This window comes from Hirundo rustica, chromosome 7, assembly GCF_015227805.2.
Source record: "Hirundo rustica isolate bHirRus1 chromosome 7, bHirRus1.pri.v3, whole genome shotgun sequence".
NCBI lineage: Eukaryota > Metazoa > Chordata > Aves > Passeriformes > Hirundinidae > Hirundo > Hirundo rustica.
The window spans coordinates 19,495,746-19,513,445 of NC_053456.1; the positions used below are offsets into that span (position 1 = coordinate 19,495,746).

At 36.5% G+C, this 17,700-nt stretch overlaps 1 protein-coding gene across 9 annotated transcripts in view; it reads left to right on the forward strand.

Annotated features, from left to right (window-relative positions):
* UBR3 (ubiquitin protein ligase E3 component n-recognin 3) overlaps positions 1-17,700 on the forward strand; it is a 103,952-nt gene that overhangs the window by 50,092 nt on the left and 36,160 nt on the right. For 5 of the 9 annotated variants that reach the window (XM_058421267.1, XM_058421268.1, XM_058421271.1 and 2 more), the window contains 6 exons: positions 2,195-2,283; positions 8,866-9,015; positions 9,549-9,682; positions 10,615-10,725; positions 12,235-12,447; positions 13,235-13,371. In XM_058421267.1, the coding sequence (XP_058277250.1) occupies positions 2,195-2,283; positions 8,866-9,015; positions 9,549-9,682; positions 10,615-10,725; positions 12,235-12,447; positions 13,235-13,371 (834 nt within the window). The remainder of the gene's footprint in view (positions 1-2,194; positions 2,284-8,865; positions 9,016-9,548; positions 9,683-10,614; positions 10,726-12,234; positions 12,448-13,234; positions 13,372-17,700) is intronic. The other 4 variants (XM_058421269.1, XM_058421270.1, XM_058421272.1 and 1 more) reach the window with 1 other exon arrangement.

The window sequence follows — 17,700 nt, forward strand, 5'->3', positions numbered from 1 at the left end:
TAATTTTCAACATTGCTTGTAATAGTTCATTTAATGAGAGAAATAGTTAAGGTTCAGTATGTAAAATTGCTAATCAGAAAAAGCCAGAATGAATAGCTTATTTAGATAAAACACAGCTACATCATTAATGTGGTACTCAATAGCACTAGATTAATGTACAGGAGGAGCAGGGGCATGGATGAAACAAGGACTTTTCATATAGTAAAGGGTGAGGTCATTCCTTTCCCTCTGTAAAAGGCTGTGATATTTTCAGGGATCTGTGGGAGACGTGCTGAGTTTTCAGTTAAGTTTGGGAGTTAAAGCATCGGTAAAAATGATTGTTTCCCATTTTTTTGTTTTCTGAATGATTATTATCTTCTCAAATTGGTAATGATATTGGCAGACCCGTGAAGTTTATTGAAGGACAGTGTGATAACTGAAATGACAAACCCATAGAGTGACAGTGTTCATAAAGCCAGGCTGCAATTTTTACTCTTTTGCTGTTTTGTTTTAATTTTCTCCCCAATTCCGGTTTTGTATCAGTGAAGACTGAGCAGACTGTGAACGTTAAGCAATCACCTTTTTTAGCTTACTTCAACATATAATGGCATCACTCAGGCAATGGATTGTTGCCATAGAAACTGAAATTCAGAACTAGAAGCAAGCTTGAGCTGCTTGCAGTATTTTTTCAGTTGCGGTGTCATATTCCCATGGGCCATCGTGGAAAATTACTGAGCTGTACTGAATCTGTCAGAGTTTGTTTATGTCTTCTTATTAAATGCATCTATTTACAGTCACTCTCCTTTTAGTCAAGGTGTTTATTGAGAAATTTCCAGGGAGAAAGAAATAAAATCCAGTCTAATGAATGCTCCGGTCTGATCCTCAGAATAATGAATCTTAGTGATGTTGTAAATGGAAGTTATTTTGAGAAATGGTGACTGTACAATGTAGCAGATAAATGGGCAGAGATATTTGGCTCTTTCAGATGCCTTTAAGAACACAGGCTGGAAGCTCTGACTTAGGAAGAAGTCACCTGAGGCTGACAGGTTACATCGTGTGAGCGGCTTTGGGCCTGTGCCTGCCAGCTCCTGTGCCAGGAGCTGATAACCAGGGCTCGAGACTAAAGAGGACTCAGCCATCAGGCTATCAGACACCGAGTGAGGCTTTAAAAGCCAGTGTTAGGTGCCTGACCCATCTCTGAGCAGTGGAAAAACTGCACCGTGAATGCTGTTGCCCAGAATTTGTAGCTGTGACAGAGCCTGTGTAGCTGCCCTGGGGAGGTGCTGTGTAAAGCCCCTCAGCTGAGGGCATTCCCTGTGTGCTGAGCAGCTACGGAGTAGGCCTTTGCTTTGGTTTTCCCACTTCCACTCTCCCATCTCCTCTACCTGTCAGCTCATGTCAAAGGAAGGAAAGTGAATGTCTAGTTTCTTTATCTTTTTACATCCATCAATACTCCTCGACCCACTGCAGTATGTAAATAGTAGGGTAGACAAGAATAAGTCTCTGGTGTTTACCATTTATAATTCCAGAGCTGTGACAAACAGTGAGGAAAAGTTAGTGAAGTCAGCTTGCTTCAGGGAGATAAGGGCTCATAATCTGGATGCAGTCTCAAGGTTCTTTAAATCTCAGTATAAAAGCTGTTGGTGGCCAGTATCTTGGGTGGAAGTGGGGGGGAAGGAACCACTCTGAGGCTCAGGTGGAAAATAAATTATTCATAATTGTTTCCCACACCATCATGCTTGATATCAAAAGGGAGTGAGGTTTATTATTATGAGGTTTATTATTACTGTTATTATTAACTTGCAAATGTTGGTTTCTCACAGAAGTACTTTTTTTGTACAAATAACATTGCTCTCTCATTTTCTTCCCATGTGTAATAGATAAAAAAGTTTCAGGACTTAGGTCTCGAGTTCCTTTTCTTGTGATGTTGTGGCCTAATTTGTTAAAAGATCTGTGGTCAACACTTTTGAAGGATGTTTTGGGACAGGATTTTATTCTGTTTTTTCAGACTCAAAAAAAAGTAACTAAATTTCTTTAAAAACCCTGCTTTAGAAGAGCAAAAGATTCCTTTTTTAGGCTTGGAAATTATTTTTTATATCAACCTTAATTTGGAATGATACTGATTAAGGTGATAATTGTAATCAGCTTGACATTTAAAGGGTTTTTTGCTCCTTTAAGTATGCTTATTTTTTCTTCTTCCCCCTCTTTCACATAGACGACAGAAGGCCAGAGAAAGGCAGCAGAAGCTGTTGGCCGAATTTGCCTCGAGGCAGAAAAGCTTCATGGAAACTGCCATGGATGTTGGTGAGTTTTTGAGTGGTTGACTGCTTGCATTTATGTCCTTTTCCACATGTTAGGGTTAGGGTTTCTACTCAGTTTAAAAAACAAAGGCACACACAAAACAACCCAATCATCAACAGCCGAGCAGGAAGCCCTCCCCATAGATTATGCTTTTGTATCCACTTGTTAACTTTATATTTAGGGAGCTTCACTTTGTTTATAGGACAGATATTGCTGAATACATAATTGCTAAAGAATAGATGAAATCTGTAGGACATAATTTTTTTCCTAGTTTTTGTTAATATGCAGTGCATGAAATTATTAAATTTGTGATATGTTTTTAAGTATTTACCTTTAATATAAAAGGTCCCTAAATTAGTTTGTCTTTTCAAGATTTTATTTTTCTTTAATTTGTAGTAATAGAATTTAAGATTATTTCTCCATAGAGCCTCAAAGTTCAATAAGGTGAAAATTTTGCCTTTTAAATGTATTTATGGACTGAAGAACACATAATTTTTAGATCACCTCAGTTGCTATAAGTGATAACATTGTATTCTATTTCAAATGCTGGCTTTACAGCACAATGAGGTCTTGTTTTTCTTGAGGATGTGTTCTTTCAGATCCTCCTGTGTAGAAGTGCATAGTCCTGATTAGTTTGCGTTCAGCTGAGGAATAGAAAATATTTTTGTCATTTGGGTCACTTCACAGAAAATTAGCACTTCTGAAAGATAGGAAAAAGCAGGGAAACTTCCCCTGCCTTCCATCAAGTATCATCTGCTGTGAAATTTTGATTTGAGTTTAAGCACTGACCAATGCTTAAAAATGGTTTAAAATATTTTGACAACTGTATTTGCTGAAAAAGTCTGTCTTTTGAAATTTTTAAATTCCCTTCAGTTCATAGGTTGCTGAGAAGATTTATTCATTTATACCTATTAAGGTTTTGGATACCTTAGTGCTCTTGATGGGGCTCTGAGCAGCCTGGTCTAGTGGAAGGTGTCCCTGCCCACAGCAGGAGGATTGGAACTTGATGGTCTTTAAGATCCTGTCCAACCCAGACTTACTAGGATTCTATGAAATTAATCACTCTGTATATGATGTTATATTTGGAGGGTGTGCAATATCAAATTTTCATCTGTGAACTTGGTATTGTAAGTCAGCCTCGTTAAATGGCAGCTATTTGTTTGTAATCTATTTGTTGAAGTAAGGAAGAAGGGAAGAAGAAGCTTGCAGCTCTCCTTATTGAAAATTAAGTTTCTATATGGTATGACTAATTGAAAGTAGCTGGGAAACTTTGATTCTTCAGTCACTTAGATTTTGAATTCCTTGTGTCACAACTTTGAAATTGATGGGATTTACAGATGAAATCAGATGTGTGTATATCTATATACATACGGATATTTATGTACCTTTCAATAGCTGTATAGCTATATTTGCATATATACATAAACGTGCATAAATATGTCCATGCATAGGATTTATAAGCTATGTTTAAAGATAACTGCTTTGATCTGTGGATGAATCATGGTAGCTAAATCAGTAAACTACACAGCAATTATTTTTGTGAAGGACTGTGAACACTTAGCTTTTTAGTTAATTAATATTAAATTCTTAGGTAGGCAGTCCTGGGCCTTTGTGTTTATGATTGTGCATTAAAAAGTTGTTGGGTGTGCAAGATTTAAATAGCTTGCTTCTTAGTGTTTAAAGAATTCATAACTTCAGATGCCTCAATGTAAAATGTTGTGTTTGTTTAGTTATACCAGGTCATGCACAGCACTTGATAGAATCAACTTAATGAATTACATGTTCATAAAGTTAATTCTACATAAAGACACTTGGCAACAGCTTAATAGAAATCCAGGCATTGTGTTAACTAATAATTACTATGCCTTTTCACTGTTTTCAGTGTCTTCAGTTGTCATTCCATTTTCTTTATTATGAGAATACACTGAAGTAGTACTATAGTCCAGTACTAGATTTTATGTTCTGAGTGGCATTAAAATAGCTCTCAGAAAGTAAGTTCATATACCATTATAGTGCATGGGGTTTGTTTAAAAATATAGATTAATTTTTGCCAGGAATATTTTGTTCAGTTTGTTGATCTAAGTGGTTTGTTTAGCTGTGAATGCCTTCTCTATATGATACAGAGAATTTCTGAAAATGTTGCAGAAACTATTGTTACTCTACTTTTAAAGCACAAGAGACAGTATTTTCTGAATTCTGAAGAATTCTGAAACCAGTCTTTCTGGAGTGATTAAATTTAAAACTGCCCTTACATAATTCCTAGGTTTACCCTGGATTGTAGCACAGCAGTGTTGAAATAGTTGTTTGAAAATTTAAAAATCCTTTCATACTAAAATAAGTAGGAATTCCTTCCCCTCTCACACAGTCTGTTACCTGTTACTTTTCTTATAGATTGAAGCCCAGCAGTAGGTTTGTTTCTTAATTTTGTTCACTTGTTGTAGTAATAATACTGTCAAAAATGCAGGGATGATGAGGCCTCAGCTCCCTTGTTTTGTCACTGTTTAAGTTGGTGTCATTTGGGCAAATTTATATTATTTTCATCATCACCTTTTGAAATTGTAACTATGAAAAGTAGATGTGATTCATTAGTAAAATGTGGGAACAGTTGTAATTGCTTTTGGGTATATATTAAAAACTTCCTAATACCTTTCTATTGGCAGTGTAGAAGATTGGAAATACTCTGAAAATAAATGTGTCTAGGAAGAGATAGGAATAATGGAGAAGTGCCGAAGCTTAAAGGTTATTTTATTATAACCCTATAACCCATATACTTCTTAGTTTCTAAAGTGTTCAGTAAAGTGCACAGAGGCACTGTTAATCCCCTGAGATATTCTTCTTTGATTATTTGGATGCTGCAATGAAACGTGGCTTAAAAGGAAGTTACATAATTAAATGTTGATTATTCAATATTAAATGTGTCTCATTTTACTTGTAGAATTTATTTATTTGAATCGACATACACAAATTAATCTGAGATTCTGAAAATAAGGGTTGGCATTTTCTTTCACATATTTACTGTAGAGAAAAAATTCCAATTATGTAGCACTTTCCATTTGTGCCCCCTTGTTACTTTCTATTTATACTCTGTGACATCTGCAGAACTGCACTGCCATTCAAGCTTGCCTGGAAGTAATTAGGTGAAATTTAGAAACAGTTATGTTAATGAACTAGGATAGAAGAGCATCCACTGTGCTGTCTTTAGCTGTTTGACTGCAGGATAAACAAAAGGAGGAGAAAAATAAAGCAAGGAAAGTGTTCTAAGAACAGCGGATAGAGCTCTTGATGTGTCTGAGGAACTGTCCAGAGATTCAAAACTGTGGTGTTGGTTTCAGCTCCAGGGGCCTTCCTGCTCCTGTTCTAGCTCCTGGTTGCAGCTCCTCTGGGCTCTTGGAGAGCACTGCCTCGGGGTGAGACCATGGTTTATCTTGTGATGTGGAACTCTCTGCAAGAGATTCTTGAAACTTCATAACCTTCAGAAGGGACTTGATAAGAACAAAATTAAACCACTCAGTCTAGGTTAATAGTAGCCTTTAACAGATTACAGTTATATTTGTAAAGATCTGTCTGAATTTTATAAAAACAAAATATGATCCATTCCAGGCAAGCTGCTGAACTACTTATCGTATTGATAATTTGTAAATTGGTTAAGTTGTTAATTATAAATGCAAAGATATCTTTCATTTCTTCAGTAGTTTTTGTGTCTCTGAGGTGGCCGGTGCGTTTTTAAGACTTTTTTAATGCATCCTGACATGTATGCAAATGATCTTTTATGTCTTTCTTACGATGTGTGTCGTAGCAGGATGTCATTTTGTCCTTCATGAAACACTCCTTAGTTAGACTTAAACAGAAGCGCAGAGCTTTAATGCAAGGTGACATACATTTCCTAACGCTCAATCTTCTGAACCCAGATAGAAAAATAAATTAGGTACTGGTCTCTTGAGAATATCTATGCTGGGTCAGGGCAAAGAATATTAGCATACTAATGGTTGCTTTGATACCGAGGGGCCGCTTTGACACCATGTGTACGGCAGGACAAATGTTGACTACAGTCAGCGGAGATTGTGAACTATATTTACTGTGTTTACAAAGCCCTCTTGGTTTCGGGGTTGTGCCGGGTAGAGGGAATAACAGAATGCATCCTTAGCTCTGGAGAGTAGAAATGAAATTAAATTCAGGTAGCAATGCATTCCGCAGTACGTCAGTGTGCTAGTTTTGAGCAGATTGATCAGTAATTTGTTAGGAGCTAGGAAGCGCTAGGTTTTTGTAACTTCGTTTCTCCACTTCTCTTGGTTCAAAACTTAAACAAAGAGCTGAATAATTAGCTTCTAAAAAACTCTTGGGAACGACAGGGTTTGGCTCTTCCCTCGATTGCTGTCACAGTTTAAATTTGTCCGTCCTCCTTCAGTGTTTTAAGGTTCGTGTTTATTCAGATTTGTGAAATAATTCCTAAGGACAGAGAAAAGTTCCAGAACCCGCTGTAGGGGATGAGGTTTACTACAACTTAAGATGAATCTCATGACAGAAATGTGGTAAGCTGATACCAGTACCATGTGTCTTACCTTGTATTTTTCATTGGCTCCTTCTTCACACACTGACATCATTAGGACAAGTCAAATCAATTAGATTGAATCTGTGGACCTAGTTTAAGTGAGTAATTGAGGTTTATCAGAGTCCATTCAAAATGAAGTGAGGGGTTTTGTTTGGTTACTGTTTTTCTGGTATTCTTACTTATTTGAGGTATTAATTTCTTGCCAATATCCCTTTGTTTTCTTTTACTAGCTCAGATGCAAATTATTTTATTAGAAAGTCTTCCTTGGTGCTAGTAGCTTACTTTCCTTGAAATTTTATTGTTTGCCAGAGCAGCTTAGCTACATCTACATCTAAGTCGTTGTGAAGGGAGCATGCGCTTAATCAATGAGTTCTAAAATTAAATTAGCCTGATTTTTATGTGCCTGTTCCCCATAGGCAATAAAAGTATAAATTGCATATATTGAACTGATTTTAAACACCTTTTAAATCCTAGGTTCTGTTTTGTTTTTTTTTTTCCCTTGAGGTTAAAAATATGCAATTTATGATGAATGAATGGTATTTTGTAAATTAAATATTGACAGATTTTGATGACTTCCATCGAACTGCTCAAAATCAGATTGATACACTGTATTCTCTTTCTGCTCATCTGAAAAATATTGAGTGGTTGCATATTTTCTGTTGTATTGGCAATATTTTAGAAAAAGAGGGAAAAGAAAGCTGAAACTCTAGTCCTTGTCATTTCTTGCATTTGATACAAAGGTGTACGTGATTGTGTATTACACGATTATGAGGTGATGTTAGATATAAAAAGTAGCATTTAGTGTTTACTCCCTCCCTTCTGTGCTGCCGTTTGCTTCTAAGTTTCCAGGATATTTTGGACCTTGGCAGCTGATGCATTGTGCATTTTATTGCATTGTCCATCTGGCTGCCACTAGATGGTGATAGACATGTGTACAATATTAACAACTGCACGTCGGTGAAGATCTGGGTTCATTCTCATATCACCCTCAATAACTGACTGGGAAATCAGTACTTACTAGAACAGTGTAATTTTGATTCAACCCTGTGAGCAAGAGCATTGCATGAAGCTTTTTATAGCAGAGAAATATTCTGCCTGGCACCCGACACGCCTTTCCTCTCCTCATGGCAGCAGCCTCCTCTGCCAAACTTGTAGTAGACTTTCAGAAGGCAGCAGTTCTCCTAAAAGCAGTTCTGCAGGACTGTTGCTGTACTTAAGGTTCTTGGATTATCTATCCAGTACCTGAGCCTGCTTAATCAGAGGGATAAAAGGGATGGGTGAAGGTAGGGAGGAAGCGTTTTCCTTTAGAAAAATGATGTTCTAGGAAAGACACAAAGAACCCACATATTCTAGATCAAGAGGCTGACTGTATGTGTTCCTGAGCAGCCAGGAGTGGATCATTTAGTCCTAAGGTGCTTTTCTTTGAAGCTGATAAAGAATTCTTAACTTGGATTGTGACATAACATAAAATGGCTTGCCCTGAAATCAGCACCACCAACTGTCATGTGATCAAAGCTATGTCAAGGGCAGTGGTTTTGATGCTTCAGAGCCTTGAACATTTCTGTGCACCTAGGATGGAGCAGTGTGGGCCATGAAGAAAACAGATAGTAATTTTTCCTTCAGATGGTTGTTTCAGTCAGCTGTGAGCAAATCTGGTCTTACTAGAGTCATATTGTTGCCCTTCATCTCTCTATGTTCAAAGTTTTCAGTATAATAGCTAATGAAATAGATCTCTGTTTTATAGAAGTTTTAAAGAGATCAAGCTTGACATGAAACCCAAATGGAACATTTAATTCCACAGGGAGTAATTTTGCCTATGGAAAAACATGTACTTCATTTTGTAGATGTCTTTCGTGGAAGCAGAAAGGTTCATTTCAAGCAGCTGACATTGTTTCAGGTGAAGATAAAGCAGAGGAATTATTTTGTAGTTTTTTTCATCACTACCTCAATGCAGATAGATTGGACATCCTCAGATGGAAATCCTCAGCTGGATTTCTTTACTTCTGTTTAATACAAATTTTCTTCTTTGTTTTTAGAATCACCAGATGCGGATATCGCCATGGAGGTAGCTACATCCGAGCAGCATGTTTCTGAGGCAATATATGACTGTGTTATTTGTGGACAGAGTGGCCCTTCTACTGAAGACAGACCTACAGGGCTAGTTGTACTATTACAGGCATCCTCAGGTATGAATGTGTGGCTTGCAGGAAAAGTGTTTCTGCAGCTTTTAGCACGTGTACATAAATCCTGCTGTGTCTCACGAAGTCTGGAAGCACAGGGTTTCCCTTTTTTTTTTTTTTGTGGAGGGTTGTCTATGAGAGAAGCATAAGGAACTTCTGAAAAGTTCGGGGGAAAGAACAAACAGCTCAATTCCCTCCTACTTTATATTAGCTATTGCAAATGCAGCAGTGCATTACAGACCTGCAGGAAAATCAGGAAAAACTGGAAGGAAAAGAAAATTAAACAGTCTTCAGCATTTCTGCATGTAGATACAAGTGGTAGTGGATATAGGTGTTTATATATACATGTGTGTATGCATATATATATAAAAAAAAATACAAGTGGAAAAGAACAACTTTCAGTATTTAGATTCTTCAGTAAGTTTTTAATTTTAGCATCAATAAAGCACATCATAGTTACAAGCCAAAATAGCCTGACTGCTTTCTTGTTTGGCGCGTTGTTCCCGTTGCGCTGTGTTTTGCTGCTTTTCCTCGCGCAGTGTTGGGGCAGTGCCGCAATAGCACTGAGCCAAAGAGACTCCCAACGACGGAGGAGGAGCAGATCTATCCCTGGGACACCTGCGCGGCGCTGCACGACGTGAGGCTGACAACGCTGCAGCGATACTTCAAAGATGTAAGGGCTTCACGGGAACAGGAACCGTGCTCAAGAGCAATTTGTGTGTGAAAAGATAAATGAAATTACAGCTTACGGTTCTCCTAGTTTCATTTCTACATTTAGCTAATGCTTTTTCATGTTGCAGTCATTCTGAAGTGTTTACGTTTGATAGGGTCCCTATTTTTAAATAGTTTCTGGCTTCCCCCTGTTATATTTTTAGGGATAGGTATCTTTTATATCTGCAGGCTACACAGTCATTAAACATCCAGACAGATTCTCTAAAAGAGGGCTCACAGCACATTATGAATGACAGGTTGAGGCATGGTAAACAGGAGCATGTCCCATAGCTAAAATTTGTAATTTTGTTTTGATTTCCTGCTCAAATGCAGGAAATAAAAAGATACTAGGCCACCCCTAGAAAAGGCAAGTATCGTGGTACTCTGATTTTGCATCATACATTTAAGACCATTTTAGGGTCACTAAAAATTATCACACTAAAAATTACTTTCCAATTCTGGTAGCCATAAATCTTTCTCTGTTCTTTAAATGTATAACCAGAATGTACATTTCAGTCTGTGTATGAAATTTTTAAGAAATGGAGATTTAGTACTTAGACTGACTATAGTTAAATATTCTGCAGGAGAATTTTCTAGAATTCCTTATGAATTTGCCAGAGGTGATTGTTTCTTCAGGTCATTATTTTCTAAAAAAATAATACCAGTGAGGTAACTTTTTTGGACTTAGGGACTGTAAGTGCAGCCTTCCAATAAGGCCAGTGTTTTCTAAACAAACCTAGTATACAACTGAGTTCCCTAAACAAATATTTGTTCTGTTTTCCAATTATGATGAGTAAAAATCTATCTATTTTGTAAACCTTGAAGTTCTGGTAAATATTTTTATAGCTTTATATATAACGGTTGTTCTTTCTTACTGTTGTTGCTTTGTTTCAGAGTTCCTGCCTACAAGCAGTGTCAATAGGCTGGGAAGGAGGTGTCTATGTACAAACTTGTGGTCACACTTTACACATAGATTGTCACAAATCTTACATGGAATCCTTACGGGTAAGTAAAACTGAAGATCATGGTTGTTTATTTGCATCTGAATGGCTTTTACTGAAGTTGGTTGGATTTGTGCTGTTCAAATCAGATCAATCAAATGCTTTGTATCAGTGTAAAGAATGGGTTTATTATGTTTCAAGAACTTAACTTAATCTCTTATTGCATCTTGTCATTACTAACAACAGTACTTTGTTTTCAGTTATTCTGATATATCAGAAAAAAATCTTGTACAAAATTAATCAGCGCAAAAAGAGTAAAGACTAAGTGATGACTTCTTGTTTCACATGAACCAGCATTTTTGTTCAAGATTACAGGATATTGCTTCAGGTTTTGGGTTTGGTGGGTCTTTTGCTGAGGTTTTGTTTGTCTGGGGGAGAGGAGTGGTTGGTGGGGGAGCGTGTTCATGGTTTTTGTTAGTTTGTTTTTGTGGTTTAGAGATTGCTTTTCATTTTGAGAAAAACCGTGAGCAATTCCTTGTACTTTTAGTGTCAGCATTGCTCATACTGTGAAACTTGACCTCTAAAGAAACTAGGAGGTATGCAAACTTTCTTGGATCCCATGATGAATTGTTCTTTTCCATATTAATTTAATTTGCTTGCAGCAGTAATTGTGTCATCAAGATAAATACAAAATAACATAAAAATGGCATAAAGTACTATAGCAGTAAAGTCTGGACTTTTATGCTAGAGTCTCACTTTACAGATTTTTGGAAAAGTGATTTCTTGCATCTTAAAAATTTGGAAGTAATTTTTCTGATGGATTCTCTCTTCAACTTGAAACAAACTGTTACTCCGTGTAATTGTATTCTTGATGATTTTAGATTATTTAAGTGAACTTCTGATCCTAGCATGTTTTACTAGTACCTAGATGAATGCCTAAAAATTTTGACTATTTACTACCATTTTTAGGACTGAAATAATTTATATAGACCTGCATTCATCTGGATAAAACATTTATTTTTACATAATACAGCTAGATATCAACATGGGAAACCATGGTGGCAACTCATGAAGCTGAAGCAAGGTTTTCTGCCAGTTAACAGGAATACTGAGGACACATCCTCACTTTCCAAACGTACTTCTGTGTCCATGCTTTCATCCTTCATGTGATACAAGAAATAATCAGGGTTCTTCTCATGCTGCCTGCCAATGGCTACTTGATTAGGCCTTTTTCAGCCTGTACTTGGAGCCTCAGATTTTATGGGAATTGTCAGAAAAAAACCCACATGAAATGTTGGAAATACTCCATTGAAGTCCTTCTACTTTATTATGGGGATACTGTTGACAATATAGAGTGCTTAAAAATCAGGAAAATTATTGAATTGGAAGATTGTAAGACAGTTTCTACTAGCTAAGACCTTTGTCAGTAAAATGGGGAACTATTCTAATTATTCTTTCTTTCCAGTTTTAGGTTTTAGACTAAGATTTTTTTTAGCTACACACCTGAAATATCAAGCTAAAGAAACTATGATCATTCGCAAATTTCAGCTATGTCTTCTTTATTGTCTTTTAGAATGACCAAGTCCTCCAGGGTTTTTCAGTGGACAAAGGAGAATTTACCTGTCCCCTGTGTAGGCAGTTTGCCAACAGCGTTCTTCCTTGTTATCCTGGAAACAACATGGAAAGAAGCGTTTGGCAAAGCCATAGTAACAAGTGTATGCAAGACCTTGTGCAAGAGGTGGAAGAGCTTCAAGAACAGCTGGGAACTTTCCCAGTAAGCATCAGTGTAAGGCAGAAAGATCCTTGTTAATTTGCCTCTTCCTTTCAGTTTTTATGTGATATTGCATTTGTGATCTCTTAGAAACCTGGCAACCTCGGAAAGTTCGTTTTCTGCTGATATTGAAGACAACATACTATTGTTTACTTGTCAAGAAATTTAGAGCATTTACTGCATTACCCATTTATTTAAAACTAAACAGTTGAAAGCTGTGACAAAATGTGATAAATATAATTTTTTTATTTGAGTGCATTTTCAGTTTTCTCCATAGTAATTTACATAGAACAAAGTCATGGAATATAAAATATATTTATAATTTCCATGCAATGAACAAATAGCAGTAGTCTTGTAACTGGAAACTATTTAAACAGTGTCTCTTAAGAACTTTGTAAGGCATGGACTATTTATTTTACAGAAAGAGCAACTTGCAGATGCTCATGTGTTATAAAGCTTCATGAGGTCCTCTGACAGAATAAAAGATATTCAAGTCATGATGGAGATGCTTTGTGTTTTTGAGTACTTGTAAAGTGCAAGTATACTTTAGAATAGCACAAGTACTGAGATTCTTAAACTTAGGAGATGGACAAAACCAGTTATATTTTCATATTCAGAGCAAATCAGAATAACTTTCCAAAATATTCTGACACTTCTGTGAGACAGAATACTGACTTGTAATGCATATTTTTTCATAACCTGCAAATGTGTTTTACAAATCTGGAAGTGCTGCGCTTTACAATCCACTATTGCTTCTCTTCAGGTAAAATTAACTAATCTTCTTTTGTGTCTCTGTTCATAGTCCGAAACCAACCTCAGTAAAGAAATGGAATCTGTAATGAAAGATATAAAAAGTACCACACAGAAGAAGTATACAGATTATAGTAAGACCCCTGGATCACCTGACAATGATTTCCTGTTTATGTATTCTGTAGCCAGGTGGGTACGCTTTTCTTGTTATATTTTTTCTTTCGTATTTCTTACTAATTGTATTAATCACCAGATAGCTTTCTTCTTAAAAAAAAAAAAAAAAAAAAAAAAAGCATTTAAAAAAATATTTTTCCAAAAAGGGATTTTTGACTACTCAGTACATCAAGGTTACATTTTCTGATTTTCATATACAGGCATTATGCAAGATGAAAACATGTGCCTCTCAGTTCATTTTTACTATGTGCAGCAGTGGCACAAAACCCAGAGAACATTGTGTCATATGCTTTTTTAATTTTCTTCTTAATTCCAGGTTTTGCTTTTCCTCTATCCAAATTTTATGTTGCATTTCTTGTTTTACTTTCCTTTCCCAAATTGTCAAATCTACTTTGTCTTCTGCAGAATTAGACTTTTTTTCTGTATCACTGCCATATTGCTAGTTTTTAAATCACAAGGTGTGTTTTATCTCTCTGCCACACATTAATTTTATTTACTTAAAGAAGATCACAAAAGGAGCCGTTTTTATTACATCAGCAACCATGGATTTCTCTTCATGTAGTCTTTAGATTTCTAAAAATGTGTTGAAACCAGCAGCATTTTCTTGGTGATGTTTGATTGGAGTTTTAGAGCTGTCAGTGTCACATAGACTCTCCAAGAAAATCAGTCCCTCCTTCTATACCATAAAAGTTAAGCTACTCTGAATGGTTCATCTGTTCAGAGTTACTGTAATACCAGGTTTTCCCATAAGAACTTGAATTGAGGAGCATTTTTTTATTGCAGTTTCATAAACTCTGGTTGCTGAGTGTCTATAGTATATAAGCAGTGGAACTATTCAAGGCTTGGCTCAGCAGGACTCTGGATAATCAGAGCTAAGATCCCGATTTTCACAGAAGGTTAGACCATCTAATCTCCAGAATTCTCCTCCAACTTGGATTACTCTATTATTCTATTAAACTAAATATTTTCTGTATTATTTCAGCATATTTTAACTCATACAGAAGAGCTATGAAATTCTGTACATAGCAAGTTAAAGGATTATTCTGTATTTTTAAGTGGTATATTCAACACAAGGATAAGTAATGTTGGAATTTTTAGCAATTACGTGTTTGGTCAATACAATTAAATACCCTTCCCAAAATGCAAAGGACTCAAAATTAATATTTCATGCATCAAAGTATGATTACTTGTAACCATAACTTGACATGCCATAAGATACAAAAATGGTGTTCTATAACTTTTAAAATGCTAGCTAAACACATTTTAAATGTATCTATATATTACTTTTATATTTACACACAGAGCTCAAGATCTGTTTTCATTCAAAGAGTTAAAAATACTTCAAACTAGAACAGCATTTCATTGCTGCTAGCACTGCTGGAGAGAGAAACCACTAAGATTAGGATATGTCACTTGTACTCTTTGTGACCCCTTCTGCTTAGGGTTAGACTCGTGTCACCAATTTTCCATTTATCCATCTTGATGAATTTCAGGTGTTGCATCCAGCCTTCTGTATTGTTACTGTAACTCATAAGATCACCTAGGAGGGAACCTGGCAGATAAACTTCAGCGTGGTTAACTTGTCTTGCTTTTCAGTGCTGCAGTCCAGATCTACATGCCTCTGCTACTTGATAATTGCATAAGAACTGTGGGGTTAAAAAAATTAAACTTTTAAATAGACTTTTTAAAATGACTTTACAGTTTGTATTTATGGAAATAAATCTGTACATCATCCTCCAAACTGGAAGACTTTTCTTTGTATGATTTTGTTATGTGTTTAAGTAATCAAATAATGGACTAGCCACAATTAAAATTACATACAGTAGTAATTTACCTTCTGTAAGTTATTCCTGTCATTTGACCTGTTTTTCCCTGATTGCCATCCAGAGTTGTTCTTGAGGTATGATACCCTTGTGTTCCTTACCAACCAGTAACCTTTGAGCATTTCTAGTTCCAGGTGTTCTGAAGCATTTAATTGTTTCTGGTCAGACCTTCTACAGCTGTGGCACAGTTTTCCCTGGTATTTAACCTTTGTTTACATGAGCAGTTGAATACAATGGTATTTTTATTAACTCTATATATTTTGATGTGAATTAAATGCTCTTAATCTTCTTATAAGTCATGTTCCATTTTCAGTCAGGAAATGACCTCATGTCCTGTCCTGAACGATGCTAGTTTACAGCTGAATGCCAGCTTTGCAGTGGATTACTGCATGCTGCAGTGGGAAGGTGAAATGATGTAGCCAGTTGCTGCAGGTTATTCTTTCTCCTTCAGGAAAAAACAAACTTACTTTTCTTCATTTTTGCTTACCCAGGCATATGTCACTGGTACCAGAGAAAAAAAATAACAGAAGAACTCTCTACCACCTCGTGGGAGGGCTAGCTGCTGTCTGTTTTCCTAGCAAGAGAGGCATTCTGGGTCTTGGCATCCTGATTTGCGTGCCCAGCTGGAGCAGCAGCTCCTTGGCTACCCCCTGCTTTTCCAACAGTTGTATCTTGTTAAGTTTGTACCCTTTTCATGCATTCCTGCTTGTCTCTGCAGACATTTATGAGATTAGTGTAGGATGTCATTCCCAAATCACATGTGCCTAGCTTTAATTTTAATAGTCCCACATTCAAAGCATTGAAGACTGTCATTTGTGGTGATAACCTGGAGGACTGTTTATTGCATAGCAGTAGATTTCATGCTTCTGTTGGCTGTGCAGACAAACCCTTTGGTTTTCTTGTCAGCTATGTATAAACTAATGTAAGAGCCATGTGTTCTTTCCTTCTGAGTCTGTCTCAGTAGCTGGGTTTTTCCATGTATGAGTTGTGTTTATAAATTGAAGTGAGAAAAACGATAGTGCTTAGTATTTTTCTTCTGTCCCAATAGGAAGAGCAAGTCCATCCAAATATATTCCCTTTCTGGAAAAAGCATTGCATTTTTAGTTCCCCCTACTCTGTCCTGTTATGAATTCTAAGAAATATGAAATCACCCTTCCCACCCCCAGTATGTTACTTTAATAAAAGCCCCCAAGAAGGGATGAAGTAGGTCTGTTTTTAATCAGGACTCAGGACAGCTGAGCAAAATCCTTCTTCTCAGGGCTTTTTCTGTGAGTGAGGAGGATCAAGGCAGTGTTCTACAAATTTTTTTGCTCCAATGAATGACACTGAGATTTCTAGATAGGAAAAGAAGACACTCGTATAGATTTTCCTTCTCATTCTCTTTCCTTCATGTTGAGGAGTCTGAGATAGCAAAGGATTCTTTCAGAGACCAGTTTGTGTTCCACACTTCAGATGTCCCCAGTTTTTCTTCATGATTTTTCTTCAGTAAAGAGCAGAGGGTACACAGCTCCTCATGGCAGAAGGGAGCTCAAATTAGGGAGGAGACACACTGGTTTCCTTCAAAAAGAATTGAGGTCTGTACCTGATGTAAGATATTTTCTCAAGGATAAGTGTTCATTTTCACAGAAGATGCTTTCTCTACTGTGCATTTTTCTGCCAGGTTACAGATATGTTTTGAAAGAGACATTGAAGGAAAAGGTTAATACTTATATTTCCAAGAAAGCTGAGCTGTAAGGTGCTGCCTTTGGGGAGCTGGGGACAATGAAGAAGCATGGGAGGTGGGAGTTGGTATCGGATATGTGAACAGAGTATTTGATTACAGAAATAACTTTCCTTACATTTCTTATAGTAAAAAGTACTATATGACACCTCATATGTACCAGCAAGATCTATTTTTCAGAATTATCCCCAAGGTTTGTTTTGTGAAATGGCACATATACCTTGGTGAAAGAGAAATCTAAAATTTTAGATCTAGAAAATTATTCTTAAATATTCAGGTAGTCTTTTTGATTTAGATCTTAATTATCTTAGTTTTAACGGAAGACTTTCATTGGTTTTGTTCTTCAGATTAGTTATCGGAAGATTCATAGAAATAAAACATACAGATTTCCTTCATATTCCCATGATGAGCTAGCACATGCTGATCTGCAGTTGCTATTTTGTCCACTAATATGAAATCCCTGGCCCTGCTTCCTTGCTGTAGATTTTCAGAAGTTCAGTGAGCACTGCAAATCGCCTGTAGAGTGGAAAATTCCCCTGTCACAGCGATGCCCTTATCAGCAGCAACCAGATGGAGCTCTGAGCAGGCACATTATCAATGTTAAATTGCCTTTTCTGAGTAGAGAGGATTAAAGCATTCCTTCAGAAATGGGTGGCATAAGCTGCAAACTTAGGGATAGGAATATTCGGAAATGATGCTATTTTAAAAACATAGGAAAGTATCTTAACAAACACTGCATATCAAAATGTATTATTCTTTCAAGTTGATGAAGCTGAAATTCTTAAAAATAATTTGTTTTGA